At 38.8% G+C, this 25,680-nt stretch overlaps 1 protein-coding gene across 3 annotated transcripts in view; it reads left to right on the plus strand.

Annotated features, from left to right (window-relative positions):
* Positions 1–287: 287 nt before the first annotated feature.
* Positions 288–25,680, plus strand: part of LOC307145437 (PDZ domain-containing protein 4) — a 37,912-nt gene continuing 12,519 nt past the window's right edge. Inside the window, exon 1 of one of the 3 annotated variants that reach the window (XM_079848574.1) lies at positions 288–417. In XM_079848574.1, the coding sequence (XP_079704700.1) occupies positions 358–417 (60 nt within the window). In that variant the 5' untranslated portion in view covers positions 288–357. Of the gene's footprint in view, positions 418–24,782; positions 24,827–25,680 lie in introns of those variants that run through there. The other 2 variants (XM_079848575.1, XM_079848576.1) reach the window with 2 other exon arrangements.

Raw genomic sequence — 25,680 nt, forward strand, 5'->3', positions numbered from 1 at the left:
ATGGACTTTTCTACATGCTGGAATTCATTGGATTTCACACTCCACAACAGACTTGAGATATGACATTGTTTTTTTGAGCAAGTTAGAATGACAAGCACTGTTAAAAAGCTTCATAACTTACTTCTTTAAAGACTTTTGTACTTGCATGTGTCTCTGAACTGGAAATGGTTTAAACTCAACGGCTCTCCCCGTAGTACATTCGCAGAACTCGTTGTTGGACTGCGAAAGATAAGTGAACTGTCTGTGGGCATCTGGGACATGCGGTTGTGTCTGAACTAGCACAGCGGTTCCTCTGAGAAGGTGATCTGAGCGGGTTCGTGGCCTGGCGGTGTCCGTGGTCAGACGTCAGGACTCAGGATGGGGTGTAACATGTGCGTGGTGCAGAAGCCCGAGGAGCAATACAGGGTCATGTTCCAGGTAAGAATACAAATCAAAGTTGTTTCTGTCCATAATCCCACTTGTAGAAAGGTAGAAACTTGCTCTGAATGGCTTGATACATAGAGATCTGAATAGACCACCAGCCCTTGACTTGGTCAGTACATTCAGCAGTGCACTTAGTCCTTAGTTTCAAAGACAATATAAGTAATTATGAAAATACACAGAGATGTACTTAAGTCTACTAAAGTAGGTTAAAAAAAGGACTCTTAAGTTCAACTAAATGCATATATATGTATATATATATATATATATATATATATATATATACAGCAGAAAGGCTGAATCTCACCCAACATTGGTCTTAGTGGTTGCAGTAAACTGCTTGCTTTCCTCTGCTTTCTTTGTTGTGTTTTAATGAGCTTTATTAGCCCTGCTTACTACAAGGAAGAAAACATCCAAGCCATTCAAATCATTTCATTTTCAATCAACTTCTTGGAAGTAGCAAAAATTCCACTGTGGCTTTTATTAACAACTGTTCTGGGCTGTTAAATATTTCACTTGGCTAATAAAAATGCACAAGAAAGACTGGTAATGAACTTCTGAATCATAGCTGGTGTCTGAAACCATAGGGGTGACTTTAGAGGAAAGCCATTGATACCTGACATTTTATGATTGTGATTCATGAGCATTGTTTTACATTATCATGTTGGGTAGTACTGAAGTGAATACTTGTATATATGTTTACAAGCTTGCAAATTGCAACCAGACTGTGCATGTATCTTTGATAGAAAGTCTTGTCGATAAGTGGCCACCAATACTAATAAAGCCAATTAGCAGAACAGTCCGACCTTTAGCGCTAACAAGCTGTTACCGAGAGAGAGGGGTGCGACTGTGTAATTACCAACATAATCATTATTTAAGCATTCAAATTATTAATTGGAACCAGAGTAGAACAACATTTTGTGTAAAATGTACAGAGTGCTAAGCTTTGTTTTCATATAACATGGTGGCATGTGTGTGTGTATATATGCATGTGTGTGTGTGTGTAGAGAGAGAGAGAGTAGTTGTAGAACTAGGTTGTAGAAAATATAATCATGTGTTTATTTGATGTTACAAAAAACACTTTCTCCTGTCCCAGCGAAGACCATTATAAGTAAGCTATTTCTTGGCTGATTCGCCTTGAAAATGTAAACACAGTAAAAACATATATATGAGCAATATCACATGAGCAGGAGTGACACAATGCTAACTAGGAAAACTAAAAATGGCAATTAAAATGCTATATTATTTAAAAATGACATATTTAGGGAAAATAATTTAGGGGAAAGGATGAATTATACTGCTATTATTGTGGCAGTTTTGAGCAATAACTTGGTCTGACACATCTAGCAGAGGAACCTAGAAGTGTTGTGAAAAATAACCTAGAACTGATCTAGAACAACTTCCTAGAAACTTGGCATTCGACAAAGGTCAAAATAAATGAGGAGTGTTGTGAAAAATGCAATACCATAATACACATTCTTCTCAGAGGTTAGCGGAGTTGAGGAAAGCAGTGGGTAATTAATTTGCTCTGTAATGTTATCAGAGGTGTGAGAGAAAAACACAGACATGCTCAATTTGGACAAGATTGAAATCATAAATTTATGAAACGCAGATTTATCTGACCTTCATAGAGCAACATAGTCCTGTCTGAATAAAGCTTTTCTCTCGCTCATCACGTACTGCAAACTTACAGCAATAAATAAAATAATAAAGTATTTGCCATGATGGACTTGGGGTGACAAGTGAGCAATTCTAAAGGCCACATAAAATCAAAATGAGCCACTTTGTTAGCGCACATTGCTAGTCTTGTGGTGATCAGTCCATACAGGCAATTTAAAAGAAAGTTTGTTGTCATAATATTTAATCGAAATCAGAAAATGTGCTTCTCCTCTGGAAGGAGGTTCCTGTTCTGATGACCTCAGGAGGCACATTAAAATAAATGTTTCTCATTCAATATTACATTTTCACAATACTGTCGGTCGGTCTTAACTTCCCATCACCCAGAAACACAACAGCTCACCTGAAAGTCTAGCCTAAGATAAGTATTATCTGATATTTATTATAGGTTAAAGTTGCAATGAAACAAAAGTAGTGACAGATCTTTTCTTCCATATTGTGATGTACATCAGAGTAAAATAGAAAAAAATGTAAGGCATCAGTTGCGTCACTTCAACCTCCATTCACAGATCCTCTCCCGTGGCCTCATGGGATTGTAAAGTGTCCATTAGATGCTCACTCCAGGATCTCAGTGGAAGTCGTAGGTCATCCGGGTACTTTTGCCTATTCATTTTTTAATTGGACATTTCAAAAAATGAATTGTTCACAATCACACCAATGCATTTAGAAAAGACTGGGTGAATTTCCATTTCATTGCACATTTAAAAGTACCCTAAAAAGTGCAGCAAAAGACACATTTTCCAGGTCACATATTACTCAAGCTTCTTCTTAAACCACCGAAGCCTAAAAAAAGATTGGCGACGACATGATAAGAAGAACAAAAGATGTTAAAGATCTGTACATTCCATTACAGCAAAGACGTGTATGGACTCCATTACTGTTGGAACCAGATGGAGAGAAGCGTGATGGAAAGGTGAGCTGGAGGATAGAGAGATGAAGAATGGATAGATAGCTTTTTTTCTCTTTAGCTGTTTGCCATCATATAACGACAGTAATTGATTTCTACGCATCACAGAGCAGAAATGAATCGGTGGACCTTAGTGGCTCCTCAGGACCCGGCGGGGCTGTCCAGAGCCGTGCCTGACTAACTCTCACAGTCTCCTTCCAGTTTAATCAGCTTCATCTCACTACAGTCCATCCACAGATCCATCATTTGCTGGACTTATTCTTATCTTAAAGAAGAGACATGATCAAAGGCCACAGTGACAACTCTCAACATCTAGAAAAACTGATAGAACAGATTTAACTGTGTGTCCGGATTTTCATTTAATTAATGAACTACCAGTGCTTGTAATGCAGCAACATTATAGTTGTGACAATCAACACAATCCAATACTGTTTTAAAGGTGCTCTAAGTGATGTTGGGTGAAGTCACTTCTTGTTGACATTCGAAATATTGTCAAACAAAACGGAGGCTAGCTCGACCCTCCCTCCTCCTCATCCCGTCTCCTCCTTCCGTGCTTCCTGAAACAGTCATGAACCATTTAGAAAAACCAAACTGGATTTAACCTGTCCAGCAAAAACAGAGCCACCTGAACGTCAGATTGGAAGCCCTTCTATTCTCGCCACCTTTTGAACGCTTTTCCGATGTAAATTCGGGACTTCGCGTTCCTTCTCCTTTTCCCTCTTCTTTGTTATTTGTTAATCGGAACGTCGTCTCTTTGGTCATGTGTCGGCCATATCAAAATTCTCAAGAATATACATTTTTAACGTTAGTCATTGTCGTTGTCTAGGACATCTCTCCTCTAGCTAACTTCCCTCTTCATGCTTCTCTCTCCTCCACCCCCCACACCCCCCTTCATGTGCACGCGCACTAACCCCCCACCCCCACCCCCAAATCATACTTGTCGGTTATTGGCTGGAACCCTGTTTGTTATGTTTCGTGGGTCCAGGCTGGGCCAGTTTGTTTTTGTTGCCGTTTGTGGAGCCTGGGCTGTCTACAGAGACCGTGTTTTTTTACAGTGTGTTCAGGGGACAGGCAGCTAGCGGATAGTGAGGAGATGTTTGCTGTATGTGACAAAAAATGTTTTGGCCTAAAAAACGCGTGACGTGACATCGCTTAGAGCACCTTTAAAGGCAGCTATATATTAGAGAGAAAAAACAAGAAAGAAAGAAAGGAAAAAAACAGTATGCAGTATTACAATGACATTACTGATGTTATATTATGAATGGTATAAAGTGTTAACATGCAAATGTTAAGTGATTAATTAATTGCATTTGGAGAAGAGGAAGAAAAACGAGGAACTTCAATATAGTTCTTCCTTTTAAGCACTATAAAATCATTTTAAATTCAGTCAAACACACACACACACACACACACACACACACACACACACACACACACACACACATAATTCATGTTCTCAGAAATAAAACCATCCAAGCAGTTCACAACAAAACATGCCATCCAAGTCTCTTTCTGCGTCCACTGACTTTAACAGCCTCTCCTGGGATCCATGTTGCTAAAAGACCCCGCTAATTAAACTTAATTAGGAGATTTTATTCTCTTTAATCCTTCCAATTAGAGACTTTGCATGTTGTGCTGTACATGTGGAGTGGAACAGTAATGATTTGATCCATCATGACTTGTGCTCTTTAACCTTAACCAAGCTAATGTTAATTAAATCAATTATCCTTCTTTATGTTTCTTATCAACATTTTGGCTGATCCTGGAACTTCATTCTTATCAACCTGACAGATTTCACGGATCCATGAAAACGAGTAAAAATGCTGCATTGTTCATGCCAGGCCAGTAGTTGGCGATGTGACTTTGTAAAGAAGCACTGCACGCCTATAGACTGAATGCGCATGACGTCAACGTCCATTTTTCTAAAAAATTTCATACCATTCATATTGTATAAATTGATATGAAATTGTCACATTAAAAAATTAAATTTGTCTGTGAGATCGAAGTAATGATGCTGAAATCACATCTTTGCATCACAGGAATAAATTACATTTTAAAATATATTTAAATAGAAAGTAGACAATTTAAAAAATATATATATTTCACAATATAATTGCTTTTACTGTATTTTTGATTAAATAAATGCAGCCTTGGTGAGCATAAATAACTCTTTTTCGAAAACATTAGAAATATCTTACTGATCTGATTTTTCGACAGTCCTGTAATTAATTATTTTAGGGGCAGTTAATTAGGGTTAGAGGTTAGGATAAGAAATCATTTCTATTAATTTTACACATTTTGTAAACAAATTGGACACAGTATGAAGTTGGTAGTGGATGTTGGTTTGTGAATCTCTTTAATATGCATATGGCTCAGACTGCACACTAATTTGACCCTGTGGTTAACTCAAGCTTATTGTTTCAGATTAGCTAGAGAGTGAAATAATTTGACATCACGGTGTTTAATTCTTTTTAAAAAAGTGATCTCCGTATGCTTTGGAAAAGAGCAGCATGAACATTCCTCAAAACTTCTCATTTAGTCTTCCACAGAAAGAAACTCATCCCGGTTTAAATGACATGAAATGATGACACAATATTCAATTCGGGTTGATCTATATCTTTAAGTGTGCAGAGAATTATGGGACTCGAAATTGTGATAAAATAAAATGTATTTAATTTTTTTTTTTTTTTTTAAACCGATCATAATTTTAATTCAAATCATATCTTGAACTCATCTTACAAAATCCATTTTGACTCTCCAAATGTGACAGTATTGGTTTTTTTCAATATGTGCCGCAAATCCATTTCCACATTGCAGATATGATAAGGTGAAAATGAGCATCAGAGACGCCATACAAAAGATTCACACACAAACACTCTCAAAGCAGGAAAGTGTGTTTATCTGATGTGGGTGTTCAGTGTTTCTCAATGTGTAGTTTCCTTTCCACTGGCAAAACCAACCGCAGAATAAACACCATCAATCTGCCCAGCACACCAGCAGTATCCAGCACCCCATCAATCATCCTGAGCACCCCCTCCTCTCTCTCTCTCTCTCTCTCTCGCTCTCTCTCTCTCTCTCTCTGAGCTGCATTGCAATGGGATGCTGTAACTATGGCAACCAGACTCATTAAGCAAGCAAAATGAGTCGTCTTACACTGATTTTTGCCCGGTTACATTGGTATTAATGAACATATGGCACAAATAAGTGCTTAACGTGATCAAAGAATCACTCTGCCTCCCTCTCTCTCACACACACACACACACACACACACACAGCCTCGCGCCTCTGCTCGGCCACACCCTTTCTTTCTGTCTGTCTGTCTCGTCATGCCAGACGTATAATCACATCTTGCTCTCTGTCTCTCTCTCTCTCTCTCTCTTTTACTAAGCCTCAAAAGGATTTTCTTTAAAGTTACATTAATTTTTTACCAGCATGATGTTCACTTCTAGTTAGTGGTGCTCATTGAGGTGTAGAACAGCAGGAGAAAGCTAGCCGTTAGCATTCCCATTCATCCCAGGCAGTTTCTCAACCGTTGCAGAATCTCCCAGAAAAATGTGATTTTAAATCTGCTATTTATATTTATTTCATCAGCAGCATAATACACACATACTGTACGCTCGCAGTAAAAAAAATTCTAACAATGTGTACACTTCTTTTTTTTTAAATGGAATATTGCAGTATTTATTGTAAATGATTTATGCATGCACATAATTGTTTTTTTTTATTATTATTGCACCCTCGTAATCTTTGATCAAAATAACCCCCCCTCCCCCTCGTGCAGCAACATCTCTTCTCTAATGATGTGTTTACTGGAACAAGGGCGGGGCAACATGTCACTCACATGAGATCCACCAATAGCAAAACACTACCATCCAATCAACTACTCATCAATTCCTCAAAATCCATATTTATAACTTTATAAACTATAATCACTGGCTTCTGGTGACGGCCGTACGTGAGTCTAGTTCCGGTGGAAGAGTGACCTCTGACCCGACGCATGATGTATTGACGAACAGTGAAGCGCAGAGGATAGAGCAAAACAAAAGACGGATTAGAAGTCATGAATTAGAAGTCTAAAATGAGAATTTTTTTATATAAATGTGGGAGGAGCTTGAGTTTGTTGCTCAGCTCTATTAGTTTGAACCGCGAGAGGCGTCGACTCTCACCTGAGCTTACGCTACTCCTACATCCTACGTCATGCGTCGGGTCAGAGGTCACTCCTCCACCGAAACTAGACTCGCGTACGGCCGTTACCGGAAGCCAGTGATTATAGTTTATAAAGCTATAAATATGAATATTTTTCTTACAAAAACACATCGCTTCACTTCAGAAGGCCTTTATTGACCCCCTGGAGTCATATGGATTATTTTTATGATGAAGGGATGCACTTTTTTGGCCTTCAAAAACTCTACTCACTCGCATTGTAAAGCTTGGAAGAGCCAGGATCCTTTTTAATACAACTCCGATTGTGTTTGGCTGAAAGAAGATGAAGCCCCAGAGCACACCCACCTATTACATAATCATCATGGATTAATCATCAAGGGTAGTTTGAAGTTTCTGGAAAGTTCACAATGGCGAACTGTTTCAGACCACTGAAAAACACCTTACTTTTGGCCAGATTTTGTTTGAAATGACGTCACACCTGTTCATTCTTCATCTCGTTCATCTTGTTCAGTGTCTGCGCTATTTCTCTCTAGAAGTAATGACTTTTTTAACATGATCAAATTGCCAATATACACTCACCGACCACTTTATTAGATACACTTTGCTAGTACCGGGTAGGACCTCCTTTTGCCTCCAGATTGCCTTGTCACAAATTCAACAAGGTGCTGGAAACATTCCTCAGAGATCTTGGTACGTATTAGATTAGATTACCTTTATTGTCATCATAAACATGTATAACGAAATTAGGAAGTGCTTCCCTTAGTGTCGGATTATACAACAACACAAACAATGTTACATACAACACAAATATTAAACATATAATACAAAAATAATAAATTTATAATCAGGTGTAAATATTGCACTAATAAGAAATATATCGCACTAAAACTGTGAATTGCAAAATGAAAATAACACCCTGAGACTGTATATGTTTATGTATGTATGTAGCAGAGAGGGATCCGTGCATATTAGAGTTCATGAAGGTTATGGCTCTGGGGAAGAAACTGTCCTTGAATCTTTTTGTCTTCATTTTTATGGACCTGTAACGCCTGCCTGATGGCAGCAGGTCAAACCATTTAAACCCGGGGTGTGAGGAGTCCTTTAAAATGTTTTTAACCCTACTGAGGCATCGAGAGTTGTACATGTCCTTCTGTGCGGTGTTAATGGTCCTCTTATCTGCCTCAGAGCAACTAGCTTAGAGGTCAGCACACTCTCAATGGAAGAACAATAGAAATTCACCAGCAGCTTTTCACCCATGTTGTTTTTTCCTGAGAAGTCTCAGGAAGTGTAGTCGTTGCCTCTCCTTCTTGATGACTGCTGTAGTATTTGCAGTTCAGGAGAGGTCAGCAGAGATAAAAGTGCCCAGAAATTTAAAATTGTGAACCTTCTCAATACAGTCCTCGTTGATTTTAAGGGGAAACTGATCCTCCTTCTGGTTCCTGAAGTCTGTGATGAGCTCCTTCGTTCTTGAGATGTTTAGAGTCAGGTTGTTGGCTGAACTCCATGATGTTATTTTCTGGACCTCATCACCACCTTCGATAAGTCCAATCACTGTTGTGTCATCCGCAAATTTGAAGATGGTATTACTGTGGTGGGCTCTGCTGCAGTCATAGGTGCAGAGGGAGTACAGTAAAGGGCTCAGCACACTCTTTTGGAGAACCGGTACTAAGTGTACGGGTGGATGACACATAAGGGCCCATTTTCACAGTCTGGGAACGATTGGTGAGGAAATTGTTCCTGATATTGACTGATATGCAATATATGCAAAGAGTCAGTATTTACAGTGATGTCCCTTCTTCATAACCTCTGCAATTTGCTCTGGCATGTTGGATATCAGCTTCTGGGCCAAATCCGGACTGATGGCGATCCATTCTTGCCTTATTAGTGCTCAGAGTTGATCACAGTTTATGGGCTTCTGCTTGTCCACTCGCCGTTTGAGGACTGACAATAGGTTCTCAATGGGATTAAGATCCGGATAGTTGCCTGGCCACGGATCCATAGTTTCAATATAATGATCTCCGAGGCACTTCATTATTAATCTTGCCTTGTGACTTGGTGCTCAATCATGCTGGAAAATCTCGGATCATCACCAAAATGCTTCTGGATTGTTGAGAAAAGTTGCTTTTCTTTATTCATGCCAGTGTTTTTTGGCAGAATTGTGAGAGCGTCCACTCCCTGGATGAAAAGCAACCCCACACATGGATGCTTCACTGTTGGGACGACACAAGACTCATGGTAGCGTTCACCTTTTCTTCTCCAGACAATTGATTTCCAGCTGTCCCAAACAGAGAGAGAGTATAAGCATCACAAACACCCGCTGCCAATACTGAGCAGCTCTGCACTGGTGAGACACGATTCTGCAGCGACTCCTCAGAAGGAGACCGTTCTGGCGCTTATGGACACTCTGGGACGTCCTGAAGCTGCATTCACTGCAGTTGAATCTCTCTCCTTGAAGTTCTTGATGATCCGGTAAATGGTTATTTCAGGTGCAGTACTTTGCAGCAATTTTGCAGGCATTTTGATGCAAAGCAATCATGGCTGTGCATCTTTCTTTGGAGGTAACCATTGCTAACACAAGAACACAATGATTGGACGGTCTTCTTCATTCATCAGTCTACTCTTATAGTCCAATAAGAATAATAGAGTGATTTCACCTGACTAGTATTCATTCACACTTTTCCATGTGCTGATGATATGTTTAGTGAAATTATGTTTGCTGGTCATTTTGTACCAGGGATAAAAAACAGTGACATTTTCATTTTTGCAATAAAGGTTTTTTGGCCAATGAAGCTTTTTGCAAATTTGTCATATGCATCTGATCTTTCTGCACAATAATCTAGAAACAATGTGAATCAACATCACAACAACTGAAGGAGCAAACTTTGCGATGCAACATTTATATCACTGCAAAATGTTTGGCCATGGCTATACTGTACATAGCAAATGATTAGATAAATATGTCTATATATACTCCTAGTGATGAGCAAATTTACGTTGCATACTATATACATAGGCAATACAGTAGCACATAAAAACCAAATAAGTATACTTTGGGCTTTAAGATTTCAGATTAGAGGTGAAATTACATTGATGCCAGCAGGATAGGGCTCTTTTGATTTAGGACACTAAGCACCAAGAAACCACCCAGAATTCTAGAAACTGTAGAGAAACATGCTAAAAACACTCAGAAATCCTTAGCACTGCATAGCAATCATCCACAACACCCTATCATTGTGGTGTCACTTTTGCATTGCCAAGCACCACTCATATTTCCTTCTGAAAACGTAAATTTGCATAATTTAAGTGTAAAGGATCACCCAGACCCCTGAAAACAAATACACACACACCGGTGTGCAGACGCACATTTGTATCAGATAATATCACAGGAGCGTGTTAATGAGGGTTCAGCACTATGTGTGTCTAATTAATCCCAGCGGAATTAATCGTCAAGGGAGGGATCAAGATCTACTCAGTATGGAAATGAGTGTCAACAGTGAGTTCATCCTTCACCTCATCAGTATGTACACCAACAGGTAGCCTATATGTCTCTGAGACATGTTGGTATGTACAGGATTAATGAGACGGTCAGAGGTCAAGTCAAAGGGCTGCAATACAGATGATCTATGTGCATTGAATTATGCTCAGATAATAGCTCTGTTACAAAACAGAGAAAAATAATCATCCAATATGGTGGATGAGCATGAATGTCATTGCTAAATATATTTGCACAATATTGTTTGTACTTATAACAGCATCACATTGTTAGCTTAGCAACATGCTAATGCCAAAAACCAACCCAGGCTCATTGGAAAAACATCCCTGTGGCGACATTTGTGCAAAATTATGTTATGTTTTCTTCCTGCATGTTTCACGACGCTTTCAAATGTCCAGTGAGTAGGCCTAGCGCTAAAGGTGAGTTCAGTTTTATTCAAAATGAATCTGGCGCAGTTTTATTATTAACAATTCATTGTTTGTTGAATGTAACATGGCAGCTCAAACATGAAATGTCCGGTGAGTGACTCTAAAAGGTTAATCTTCTATTGCATTTGAAAATAATGTACCACCTACACTAAACCCTAAACCTAACTGACAGTGTAAAGTAAACGTGAGATAAAAATGCATTGATGAAGCAACAATGCCCTTTTATCCTGCTTCTGCAAGCCTTTGAGCCCTTTTATTGTGCACTATGGTAAAATTCTGAGGTCATATGACTGTATAGTAAAGGAATTGTGCAAAAATAAGTCTTTATTAAAGAATAATCTGCCCTGAAATCAAAATTTGATTGAAAAGGAAAGAAATATGTTGGTGTTTTATTGCCACTAGTGTTTCAGCTGGAAACTGCAGTGAATTTTATGCAGGTTTTTATAATTAACTTTTTTGCTCACCAGCCACTGTGGCAACTGGTTTTCTAAAGTCACTCAGCATTTTCACTGGCTCCAATTTTGACATCGATACCATGGGGAAAAACTGCCATATAGATATTTTTTAGATTATCTTATAATTTGTCAGCAGGTTTATTAGGCTGCTGTCACTTTAAGAGCTGACGCACGGATCCATTACACTGTTACACATGCGTTTTCTTTCTCAACTGTTTACATTCACTTAAAATATAACTCACTGTGTTTACACATACTCGACAAGGTCAGCATTTTGACATTATTTTGTGTGAATCTGACTGTTTAAGTGCAATAAGCAGCGATAAAGAACTCAATTTAGTGCTGAGAGGCGGCTTGATGTGCTGCACTTTGGGTGTGAGCACAAAATCTGAATGAGTAAAATTATGCACAAAGCGCACAATCCCACGGCGAAATTCAAGCCCTGTAACATCAACAATATTCATCTGTATCAAATGAAATGAGTGAGTGAGTGAGTGAGTGAGTGAGTGAGTGGAGGCGGGTTTGTGTGTCACTCGCTCTCAGAGAGAGAGAGAGAGAGAGAGAGCAGCTGGTCTCCTGTGTCTATTCTGTGGAAAATGAGTATTGGAAGCATTTCAGATATTTCAGTATCAATATTGAAAAATCAATATTTTTGACAACACTACATTGCACTTAGTTTAGTTTATTTCAGATGCATTTTTAAAAGACTGCAATTGAATAATGTATATATTATTTATAAAATTCAAGCCGCCAAAGTGGCTGGTAGGAGTGACTGCGTTAAACACCATTGCTGAAATACACACGCTTTTGGTGAGTGTTAATGTCAAGCCCTGATTGTATGCATTGGTGCATTGTTAGGTAGAGCTACTGTATGTTTTCCATTGAGCCTAGATTGCTAAACACTATTGAAATCAACCGTTTTAGTCAAATGTTGTATTTGCTGCAAACAAGGTTAGGGTTTCAGTGACACTCCAAATAAACAGTCACATGAGAATCCCAAGAGACTTCACAGAATGAGGGTTACTATGTAGTCAGCACTGTATTTGTGTAAAGCATATCAGTAACTGTTGAGAAAGTCACTGCCTATTTAGAGCATTCCAAACTAATCTGGTTTTCGTACAAAGTAATGTTTCAGACATCAAAGAGAAAGAAATAGTTTGAAATACGGAGAGATGCAGCCTAAACACTGGAGATGTTTAGACTCCCTTATGCTGTCTGTGCTGAGAGACTACAAAATGAAACAATCAATCTTTGTACAAACAAAAGCTGATTGCACAAACAATGCCTGCTGTAAAACCATCCAATTGGTTTGTTTTTCAAGAGGCTTTCGAACATATCTTTGTATTTAATTTGAATAAATCCGTTGCAGCAGGCCCACAGTAGGAAAGGATCGCTCCGCTTCACGGCATTTCAGCAGATATGTATTCCCTTGACAAACTGTCTGCAGGGTATGATATGAGTTATGCATAGTTAATTTCTACATACAAAACAGCCACAGCTTTCAAAGTACATGCTGCATGGGTAATAAAAAATGAGAACATTAAATCATTAAGCTCAAATAATTTGCCAGCCACTTTATACATTAGAATGGAAAATAAAGAGACAAAAAGCATGCATGCATTTTTAATGTCCAGATGTCTAGAAACTGTCAGAATATGCAGATGATTTGGGAAGAATTCTACAAAAGGGAAATTAACTTCCGCTCTAGTATTATCTCAGAGACAAAGAGAAGTGTTACTGCAGCTACAGGTTAAATAATTCAACAAAACTATTGAGAGGTACATGTGAGAATGTGGTGGTGCTCCCAGCTCTGAGCGGTTTTATCTGGAGAGCGTTTACTCTGAGCTGCTGTCAGACGGGGAGTCCCAAGAGAGCGAGCGGGAACATTAGTATGCTTCTCACCGCCCGCTCTCTCTCACATTCACTGTGTGTGTGCCATAGAACAGGTGTCAGTGTGTCTTAGTAACACACATGAGCTACCATTAGATACCAAATAAACCCATAAACCTTGAGTCATGCACAACACCGGTTTAATCAAAACAGACGTTATACTGTAGATGAGGAGACAGCTAGCTCTACAGTAGTACAAATAGGTTCTGTACTCATAAAACGAGGCATTGGAAAGTTAAGTACATCAGGAGTTTTTTTAAATAACACTTGCCTGATGGCTAATGTTACCGATAACCCGGACGTCGAGGTCACTTTCGAGATTTGGAAAAGCACGTAAAAGTCCTGGCAGAAAGCGATGCATAAGGATGTAGGGTAGACCAATAACAACAGACTGAGTCATCAATCAGAGCAGAGTAGACCAATAACAACAGACTGAGTCATCTGACCAATCGGAACAGAGTAGACCAATCACAACAGACTGAGCCATCTGACCAATCAGAGCAGAGTAGACCAATCACAACAGACTGAGTCATCTGACCAATCAGAGCAGAGTAGACCAATCACAACAGACTGAGTCATCTGACCAATCAGAGCAGGTAGACCAATCACAACAGACTGAGCCATCTGACCAATCAGAGCAGAGTAGACCAATAACAACAGATTGAGTCATCTGACCAATCAGAGCAGAGTAGACCAATCACAACAGACTGAGCCATCTGACCAATCAGAGCAGAGTAGACCAATCACAACAGACTGAGCCATCTGACCAATCAGAGCAGAGTAGACCAATAACAACAGATTGAGTCATCTGACCAATCAGAGTAGAGTAGACCAATCACAACAGACTGAGCCATCTGACCAATCAGAGCAGAGTAGACCAATCACAACAGACTGGGTCATTTGACCAACCAGAGCAGAGTAGACCAATCACAACAGACTGAGTCATCTGACCAAAATAGAGCAGAGTAGGAGTCACACTTCACACAAACTCAACAGGAAATACACAATATACTTATTTATTAACATTGCTTTGTAATATAGGACTTTTGAAACAACATAAAATGGAGCAAACACATTCTATTTAGTAAATCTGACTGAATCTGGGGTGGTGTGGCGCAATGCATAAGACACATGCCTTTGGTGTGAGAGACCCGGGTTCGAATCCACTGTGAGACACCAATGTGTCCCTGAGCAAGACACTTAACCCCTAGTTGCTCCAGAGGCGTGCGACCTCTGACATATATAGCAATTGTAAGTCGCTTTGGATAAAAGCGTCAGCTAAATGAATAAATGTAAATGTAAATGAATCTAGATGATTGAAGTTTTATGACTGAATTTTGGGTTTTCAGCTTCGATTCAGATTCATTACATTTGAATATAAATATGATGTAATATTTCTCAATAGTCAATAGTCATAATCTGATCATTTATGTCTATTACTGAATTAAACTTTTCTTGTATTATAAACTCTATAATTTGCAAGCACATTAGCCACATTTTTGATAATATTTTGTCAGATTTTATTGATCCGTAAACCTGACAGACAGTTTAATAATATATATATAGCTACGTGTGGGCCTTACCAAGAAAGCTACTGTATGCTTTTACGTAAGTTATAATGCATGGATGGGCAGGGAGTTCTTGCCCAGAACAGAAATATACCGCCAATCCAAACTGTATGCTAATTGTCAATCATCTTTGACGATATTGGTCCTGACAGAAATATATTCCTACAATCTGTCCTCCTGGACCGCTGTGCTCCTGGAGACACACACCAGCGCCAATACACACCCAAGATCATTTCTAAAACCCATCCGAGAGCATGATGGAACAAGATAAGAGGCAAACCAGCCATCTCACCATTATTACTCATCCCTTGAACCACTTCATCCTCGATCTCCCCTCTGTTTGAAATGCCTCTATTTAAAGCATCATAGGCTTCTGATGAACAGGCTGTTTTACAAGGTACTGTAGGCACAGGTAGCACAATTATATTTTGTTTGGGTCAAACAATAAGGCAGAACTGCAAATGAATTCAGCAAAAAAAGAAACAAACCCTTTTTCAGGATACTGTATTTTAAAGATAATTTTGTCAAATCCAAATACGCTTTACAAATCATAATTGGAAAGTGTTTAAACAATGTTTTTCATGTTTGTTCAATGAACCATAAACCATTTTTGCACATTCATAACAGTCACAGACCGAAAACTTGTACCTTGAACACTTAGTGTACGTTAAATCTTAAAAGTATATTAAAAAAAAACCAAAAAAAAACCTGTACTTGCAGATAACATGACATTAATAAAATAAAAGGTAACCGAGTGCACTTAAAGAGAGCAGACTATCATGATTATGGCTGAAACCGACACTTATAAGTGTAAGTGTAAAGTACACTTATTTTGATGTGTTAACAAAGAAATTAAGCACATGCAAACTTTATTATAATTTTAACTAGTGCGTTATTTGATTTTACATTTACAGTTAAAATATTTCAAATGCACTAAATTGCAGCTTCATCATAATTACAAATATATTTAAATTCATGACATACAAGTTTCAACATAAATGACAAAGTATATTTTAGTTTACCATAAATGCTTGTCAGCACATTCAGCAGTAACTTTAACCACGTTTCAAAGACAATAGACGTAATTATGAAATTACATTACAAAAATGTGCTAATGTCCTACTTAACTCTTTCCCTGCCATTGACAGAAATTTCTGGCTTTCCTTGTTTTCACTGCTAGACGGTAAAATAACACGATCATCAACATTAAACAGCAAATAAATCAAAACGGCCTAATGTTACTGAATGAAATGTCGACCCAGGACGAGCTACAGGACTGTGAAGCTTTAGAGGTGTTTGGGGTTTTGATCATCTGAATCTGATCCAGACTCTGCTTTCTATTATTCTCTCAGCTTTTTGCTCAAAATGTAGCTTTTTTTTTTATGAAACGATAACAACAAACACAAAGTGTGGCAGTGATAATCTCAGGTACTGTTTATGTGCTTTATTTAATGTTAAAAGCGTCTAATGTGACTTTGAATATCATTTAGTGCTCCCAGCTTTGTAGCTGTAAAAGCAACAATGGATAATTCACCTCAGAACGTTCAAACTGTGAACAAACAAGTGTATTCGTGACAAAGATTGTTTTAGTTACTCAGTATGTATTTTTAATAATGTTTAAATGGTGTAATATTTGTGAATTTGATATAGCCTACTTATCCATTTTCTTGCGATTGCCGTCAAGATTACTCTCTGGTACTGTGCACTTGCCACGAGACCGACGCTGTTCTGATTGGCTGTGGGTTTTGTTTGATTTTTGACGTAGTCGCGTTGCAAATTGCTTGTCGCTGGACTCTTCTCGCATCGCGTCTGGTTAGGACCATAGACAGTATAAGAAATGGACACAGCGACCCCATAGACTTCGACGGAGACCAGTGAAGTCAATTAGAAGCACTCTCTTCCTGATGGCTGAGCGACTGCGCAGACTCAAACTGAGCTGGACGACGTAGATGTGACGTGAGCAACCCGTCTGTCTTCTAGTAGCTGTGCTGAGAGAAATCTGAATCATTCCCTTCCGAATCTTCCGAGCGTGAGTAGGAGCTGTCCATGAGCTAGGAGCAGGAGCAACTTTATGACTCTCTATGGGCTTCTCCCTTGACTTTATCGGACTTTGTGTCTCCACATCCTCCCAATTGCCCGTGAGCTTCTCCTCCTATCTATACGGTAATTTCTCTACTGTGCGACAGAGAGTCGCGTGGGTATGACGCAATCATTAGACTATTTTTACAAAAACGGCTTCTACGGGGACATAATGTAAGATACAAGGTAATGGAGCCTTTTATACATTGTCGTGTTTCTTTAGAAATAAACAATGGACAAATGGAGTCTTTAAACGCCTCAGATGTAAAGTTATTCACTGTCAAAGTGACGCCAAAATGAATGGGAGTCAATGGAATGCCAACAGCAGGTGATGGCTTGTTAGCCAATGGCGGCCCCCAGGGAAGGTACACTTTCCGGGTGCTGGATTACCCCCTTGGTTAGGACATGGTGTTACACGATTAGCATAGCAACATGCTAATCCAAAATCCAAAACTCTATAGAAATCAATTTTGATTCAACTAATGCACAAAATATTTGCAATATTGATTAATTAAAAAGTCATTCAAAACATAATATTTATATATTATAATAAATATAGTATAAATAATACAATTATTATAAGCAATAATAATAACTAAACGTAATGATCTATAGGTTGTAAATAGGCTTTAGTGCCAGTCATGGTTATACTGCTGCCGACTGAGCAGCAGAGGCCGAGATAGTCTCTCTGAATCTCCCCATTATGCTCTCTTTCCCTTCCCCCTGTTTTGTCTCTCTCTGTCTGTCACCTTCTTTGAACGTCCCCCTCCATCCCCCGTCTGCTCTCCGTACTCCAGCTTCAGAAGGAATACTGAAGACTTTCTTCTCTCTACACCTATAGTTGTGTCCCTCTGCAATCATGTATGTGTCTCTGGACCTGTAACCCTGCAGACACAGGAGCGGACGTGCGGCTTGAGATGTTTTCCGCATTACGCCCGCTTGAATTAGTGTCTGGGGACGCGGTTATGCCTCCGTGCCGGAGATGAGGACATCTCCTATATAATAAATCATCGCTTACTGTTAATTAAACCGTCCGTCCAAACTACACTCCAAGTATGTGTGTGTGTTTATAGCTCTGGCTGGGGAAGGCGTGTTAAACTGTGTGCATGATTGCGTTTATGAAAGCCAGTGCCCCTGACGGTCGTATCCTTGGAAATGATATGACGGGAAGACAGCGGAGAAGAGTGGCCTTTACAGCAAGACTATTAAAAGCTGAGGGACGATGAATCTTCAAGCCCAATGTGGCATATTTGGGCACAACAGAGCAGCACTAATATTGTGTTGAAATGGATTTGGGAGGGACAAACCAGTTTATATAGAAATCTCCAGACAGCGGACAAGGTCACTCTCAGCAAATGTTCCGCATGGAGTCTGTGCCTACACAATAATACTGTACGCAGGTTTCCACAGGATTCAGTCGCTCTGAAATGCCATTCACTAATCATTTTAATTCCGTAATATAAAGCATTCCAGTGAAGTGAAACGGGATATTGAATGAGAAAAATGTTGGTGGAACGAGACCAGTATGTGCATTAAGAAAAGCCAGGATTGTAGACTAGTTGATTAGTGAGGTAGCATTTTTAAATCGGCATGAAAAACAAGTTATTATAGTGTTTTCTTCTCTATTGTGATGTATATCCGAGTGAAACGGCTTCTCGAAGGAGAAAGAAATGTAGGACGGGACTTGATTTTGTCCATTGGGAATTGATTGGATGGTTGTGGTTTGCTATTGGTGAATCTCATGTGAGTGAGAGGTTATTGCCCCGCCCTCACGCCAGTAAACACATCATCAGAGAAGAGAAGAGATGTTGCTGCAAGAGGGAGTGGAGGTTATTTTGGTTAAAAATTACGAGGACACAAAACTAAAAAAAATGATGTGCTCGGGTAAATCATGTAAGTTCTAGTAAAGGATGGAAAACACTGCACAACTTTTACAATTTGAACATTTAGCGTCCATTAGAGCTGGGTGGTATGAAGATATATATTGTGGCGATGACATAAATATATTTGTAAATATATTCAAAATGGACACGTTAGAGCGAAAAAGAAAGAGCAAATAAAGAGCGGCAATTCCTTGACATTAAAAAGAGCTACTAAAAGAGCAATTAAACGTGAAAGAGAACATAATCCGTACTTGTGTTTTGTGCTCTTTGTTTTTTTCTCAGAGACATAGCAGAGCATATAGCCTACTTTGAAAAACTAAGACCTAAAAGCACCTCCTGGTTTTGTCGAGTTTGACGTGTTCTGGGTCAACATATTTTGTTGATCCTGGAACAACATTCCTGTCTGAAAATTTAAGTCTAGCCATATTTCTACACCTAAACCCAACACTACCCATAAGTTATTAAATGATAGGATAGGAGAATAACACTGATGTAGAAGCACCTAACCCTGGTTGTAAGCCTAAACTTGACATCAACTGTAAACTTGTCCCTCAAATCTGATTGGTTGATTGAATATTTTTCCAAGATCAACATACCCATAGTGTCCATAAACAAGCATATCTGATCAGGGGCTGTGAACACGAATCAAGACTGATTATATAGGACTTCACTTGTCTATTATAAAAATGTGTAATTGTGCTCATCCCAAGTTAGAACATTAGCTAATGTTCACTATAACACAAATTAGCAGATCCACTACAGTGTGGAAACCCTGGGAATACAACACTTGCCATATACTTGCATTGTGCTTGTAATGAATGCTGTGCAAAAATCATGTTTGCGTAGCAAGACACATTTGTGCTCAAATGAGTATGTTGGGCAACTTACAGATTAGTGAACAGGTTTAGTTTGGCCTATTAATGATAATGCATTCTTTCAGAAACATGCAGTGTGTGCGTCTATGAGGAATAGCTTCATACTAACTTCACATAGTATTTAGACCATCAGAATTTACATTTGAGTCGCTGTAGGGGGAAAGCGAGGGAGGAAACGTGTCTTAGCTCTGGGTGTTCTGGCTGTGTTTCTTTGATGAAGCCTCCCACTCGGACCTGAGTCTGAAGCTCACGCTGTTTCCATCTGAATCCTGCTGAATATTATCACACTAATCCTTAATTACCAGTCTCTCTCGCCGCGGGGATTACCAGTCTCAGCCATACCTCCACACAAACACAGTGGAATCATTTAGGTGGGAACGCTTTCATACACGTGCTAGTCCTCCATAAGCTTCTGGGAGAGGTCAGAGGGGCACAAAGGTCAGAGGTCAAAGATGATCCCCCTACAGCCTCCCAGTTACATCCAATAACAGTGAGAAGTGTAAACATTAACTTGGCAAACAATATTGGTTTTCACTCGTGTGAAAAGAAAACACTTTGGCATACTTTTATAGAGTACTTATAATGTAAATAATATACCATAATATAATATGTTTAAAGGGATAGTTCGGCCAAAAATGATATTTAACCCATGATTTACTCACCCTCAAGCCGTTCGAGATGCATAAGTCAATCATTTTTCAGACGAACACATTTTCAGTTATTTTAGAAAATGTCTTAGATCTTTCAGTGGTTATAATGTGAAGCTATGGGGTCCACTCCTTCAAGTCCCAAAATGTGCATGCATCCTTCACAAAAGTAATCCATCCGGCTCCAGGGGGATAAACGAAGGCCTTCTGAGGGTAATCCGTGCGGTTTTGTCGTAAAAATATACATATTTAAAACTTTATAAATGAAAATATCTTGCTTCCGGCAACGGTCGACGCGTGTTCACGGGAGATGAATGCTGGTGTATGACGTAGAACGAAGTATAGCTAAATCAAACGCTACGTTCTACGTCATACGTTAAATATCATTTTTGGCCGAACTATGCCTTTAAGTAACCTTGTAGTCAATAATTGTATCCCTTAAAACTCATCTTTGATCACCAAAATGACATATTTAAAAGTTTTTTCCTTCTTGATGCCTTAAAATAGCTTGAATGTAACTCTACACCCTTGCCTCATTTAGTATATGCGGTATATGCAAATGAGCCCCGCCTCCACTCACTCACAGCAGCTCAGAGATCCACTCATGTTGATCTGATTGGATACAAGGTAGTTTGTGACGTCAGAAACACCAGCGATTTCAAACCGTGTTTTTGAGACTGTCTTTGGTTCACTGCAGTTTTAAAGAGAAAATACTCAGCAATGGTGTCGACTGATGAATTTGCACATGGTTTGTCTTAAAGCATATTAAAAACACCACATAGACATAAACAACATTAAAAGCTTGACTTTCACCACAGGGGGACTTTAAATGTAAACTGAATGTAATGTTTTCATACATGTAACTGCATGTTAATTGCAATTAAATAGAAACGTATTATAGTTTAAATTTATCTTCAATGCATTTAGCTGAACTTGCTTAAGTACATCTTTATATATCATTTCACAATTCTATTGTTTTTGAAAGATGGTTAAAGATACTGCTGAATGTACTGACAAGCATTTATGATAAACTAAAATATACTTTAATGTAATTTCTGTTGAAACCTGTATGTCATGTATTTACAGTTTTTCTCAGGTTCTTTGGTGCATTTCTCAAATCATCCTTAACATTTGCAAAGAAGTATATGTGCATTCTCAAAACAATTCGTACAAACAGCACCACACATTGGATTACCTGCAAAAGCCTGTAACTTACTCAAAATCTTTAGTTCATCTCTTAAAAGTAAGTATTTATCAATGAACATATCAGTGCCATCAGAATGAAAAGTCCTTGTGTTATTGTTCACAAACAATCAAATTGGCAACTATGAAAAACTATGGCAACAGTTACTGTATTGAAATGTACAAAGCTACGCTTCTTCTGTATGCCATATATCCATTTCAAAAGTACAAATGTACACACTACTGTACGTGAGTTATTGATTGAAAGAGACAGGATAGGATTCACAGTTTTAACCTTACAATATTATTGTGAAAATACAACATTAGAAAGGCAAACACAGGAAAGACCCCTTAGGCAGAACTTTGCTTTTGCATGCAGCACTGTATGAGGAATTGCAGTGCAGTCTCATCACAACGGATATCTTCCCTTTCAATGCAATCTTTTGGGATGTCTTAACCGACCTCTGCAGGCGTCTACTGTGATGTCCTCACAGGCTACACCACTGGCAGCCAGCAGGGTCATCTGAGTGTGTGGCTGGCGATCATAGACCTTCCACCTCCATGCTGAGAAGAACTCCTCAAATGGGTTAAGGAATGGAGAATAATGTGGGAGGAAATCCATCAGCATCCCATAGTGGGTCACAAACCATTGCCTGATGGCGTTTGAGTGATGGAATCTCACATTATCCCAAATTACCACATACTTTGGTAAATCATCTCGAAATGGACCCCTCTCATCATCAGGGATGAGAGTCCTGTCGAGGGTCTCTGAGAAGGTGAGGAGATGCTGTGTGTTGAATGGCCCTATAAGGGGAATATGAGTTAGCACGCCGTGCTCTGAAATAGCAGCACACATAGCGATATTTCCTCCCCGTTGGCCTGGCAAACCAACAGTAGCTCTGTGGCCGATGGCATTTCGACCACACCTTCTGCTTTTGGTCAGGTTGAAGCCAGCCTCGTCCACATTTGTGAAGTTGTGAGATGGTTCACTTGACTCCAATTCCATTATACGCTGTATCCCAGAACACACAAAATTAGTTTCATGAATTACATCCATTTTCATTTTGGACAAGATACAGTTACCTCAGATTCATACATATTGCATGTGCTTTTGTTCTTCTACAGCCATAGAAAATGTGTACAGGTCATGCTTACTGTACTAGACATCACTGTAAAATGTTGCTGTAGTCACACACCCAGTACATACTGGTACCGTAGCTCCTTTACTCTGTCATTATTCCTTTCGAATGGCACACGGTACAGCTGTTTCATGCTCATGTCTATTGTTGAGATGCTAACAGATTGGATGTTTTCAAAGACATTGTTGTCTTCTATAATGGCACTCTGTATCTCCCTTAATCTAATGGCATTGTTTGCTCTGAGCATGGTGCAAATAGCCTCCTCCTGTTGAGATACCTGTTCTCTCTACTAAACGTTTGAACTATTGAGGATACGGTCGATCTCCCAATGTTTGGCTGCACCCTTCGACCCGCCTCAGCCAGTGTAAGCCCATGATTGACAACATGCTCCACAATAGTGGCCCTTATTTCATCCGATATGCGCCTGTGCCCTTGGCCTCTTCTTCCTCTTCCTCCATACCCTTCCACCACACATCCTTACTCCTCTTCCTCTCGGCTGTTGACCCTGATCGTTTCCTGGATGTTCATCCATTGTCAGACTTTATAACTCTTGTGTTGTCCTCTGTTTATATATGCTCGCCAATTGAAGGTTCATGAGATGCAACTTTGAGCTATTTCAGAGAACTGGTTTCTCATTGGTTGATCTACAATCTCTTCATTAGTGAAAGTCAAGATTCACCTGCACAATTCATCAATTCATGGCACATTTACAAAAAGTCTAATAGAAATATGTAGAAAATAGGCTATGCTTGACAGTTTATGACAACAAGATCAACCATTTTGCATTTAATGACTTATACGAGGAACTAATGACTAGATGTTTTGAGGGGTAAGACTATTGCACAGAGAACTATTTAATATGCCTACATTTTGAGCAACATGGCATTAACAACTGATAATGTAGGAAACCGCAGACAATTGTACATAATCAATTGTATGGATGTCCCAAAGCAATCGCAGCTTGTTCTAAAGAATGAGAAACTGCTTTTATGATGTGCAAAAGGGACTAGTGGTTTTGAGAATTTCATTTCTGATCTGAGAAATGCACCAAAGCGACTGAGAAAAACTGCAAATATATTTCTGATGATGTTGCAATATAGTACATTTAAAAATATATTAACTTTAAATGTGATATTAAATAAACTACAGTTAAATTATAATCAATTACTTGTACATGTGCTTTAGTATGTTAGTCAACACATCAAAATAAGTGTACTTAAACCATGACAAAATGATGAATTAAAATGAATCATAAAATTAAACATAAAATGTACTTTAGAATAAAACTTTTAATTTAATATTACAAAGTGCACTTTAAAAAAAAGTACACTTAAGGTGCCTTTAATTTCATTAATAGTATCTGTAAGTACAGGTTTTTAAAAATATAGCCTACTTAGTATGGTAGCACTTTATTTTATAGTTTCCCCATGTACATACTGTAAATTATAGTAATTGCAATAACTGGGTAATAACCCCCGAGCCTACCCCTAAACCTAACCCTGTAGTTACCTTATATTACCAGTACTTTCTTAGTTAACACACTGTTAGTACACATAAGTGCACGCACTGTAAAATAAAGTAAGAGCACATTCAATACAAGTGCACTTGTTTTTCACAAGGGTAGACAAGAACTGTGTTTGCATGATAATAGCTGTCTTGAGTCACTAATGTCATGGCCGACATGTGAGTCAACATCTAAGATGTAAATCAGGCATTTTGCATAAAACAAACACCGTCTTCAAGAGTTTCATACCATAGTGTATATAAAATCCTTCATATTAAACCCTTAACCACACACTTTAAAGCCCTCCTCCCTGCAGATCTCCAGTATCATGGTCATTCATCACCATGAGACTGTATTCTGCTGAGTGCAGTTTCTCCACTGTCTCCTCAGCACTAAATGAACAGGACTCTCTGCCTGGATACGCTCCCCCCATCTTAATACTTTCCTCTTTCTCCCCACAGAGGGGGCAGACAAACGGCATGCTGAGCTCTTTTAATGGGGAGGTTGGATTAAAGGTTTTGTTTTTTACATGTCTGAGTGTTGCGTAAATGTTGTGTGATGCTTTCGATAAATGACCATTGTAGATATGTTTAGATGTTGTGTTAAGTGTTCATGTTAAAGGAAACATGAACACTTGAAGGACCCCCATCCCCTCCCCCACATAATAATTGGCATCATTTATTCACTCTCGTGTTGTTTCAAACCTGAGGATATTTTGATAATGGATAATGAGGTCCATTGTTGTTTTGAACACCTCTGACTTTTATCGTGTGGAAAAAAACCCCAGAAACATTCTTCAAAATATTTTCTTATGTGTACCACAGAAGGAAGAAAATCATACAGGTTTGTAACAACATAAAGGTGAGTAAATAATGACCAAATTGTCAATTTTAGGGTGAACTATCCCTTTAACTAACATCCATTAGATCATTGAGTGTTTATTACATTTGTTGTATGTATATTGATCAGCGTTCAACAGCTGTTCATACTGTCAGTCAAACAAATCTCTCTCATATTAACTATGCTATGGTCTATGTGTTTTTATGTTGAATTTGTTCCCTACCTCATATTGTGAAGCCTTTTCATCAATGATCTCTCTGTACTTTCTGCATGCTTATAAGGCCAGTTCACACCAACAACGATAACTATAAAGATAACTGTATTTCTAACTATAAAAGCATCCACACCAACGCATGATAACGTTCAGTTTACTCGCGCGCTCTTTAAAGTCGAGTGGATTCTGATTGGCTGTCAATGTTTTCATCGCTCATGAACTGAAATTTATATTTCTAGAACTATTTGTAATAGTTATCGTACTTGGTGTGAATGGTCCTTTACTGTCTTCTTAAAAAGTATCTGTTAAAGGGGT

Source organism: Squalius cephalus, assembly GCF_949319135.1.
Source record: "Squalius cephalus genome assembly, chromosome: 18".
NCBI classification, from domain to species: domain Eukaryota; kingdom Metazoa; phylum Chordata; class Actinopteri; order Cypriniformes; family Leuciscidae; genus Squalius; species Squalius cephalus.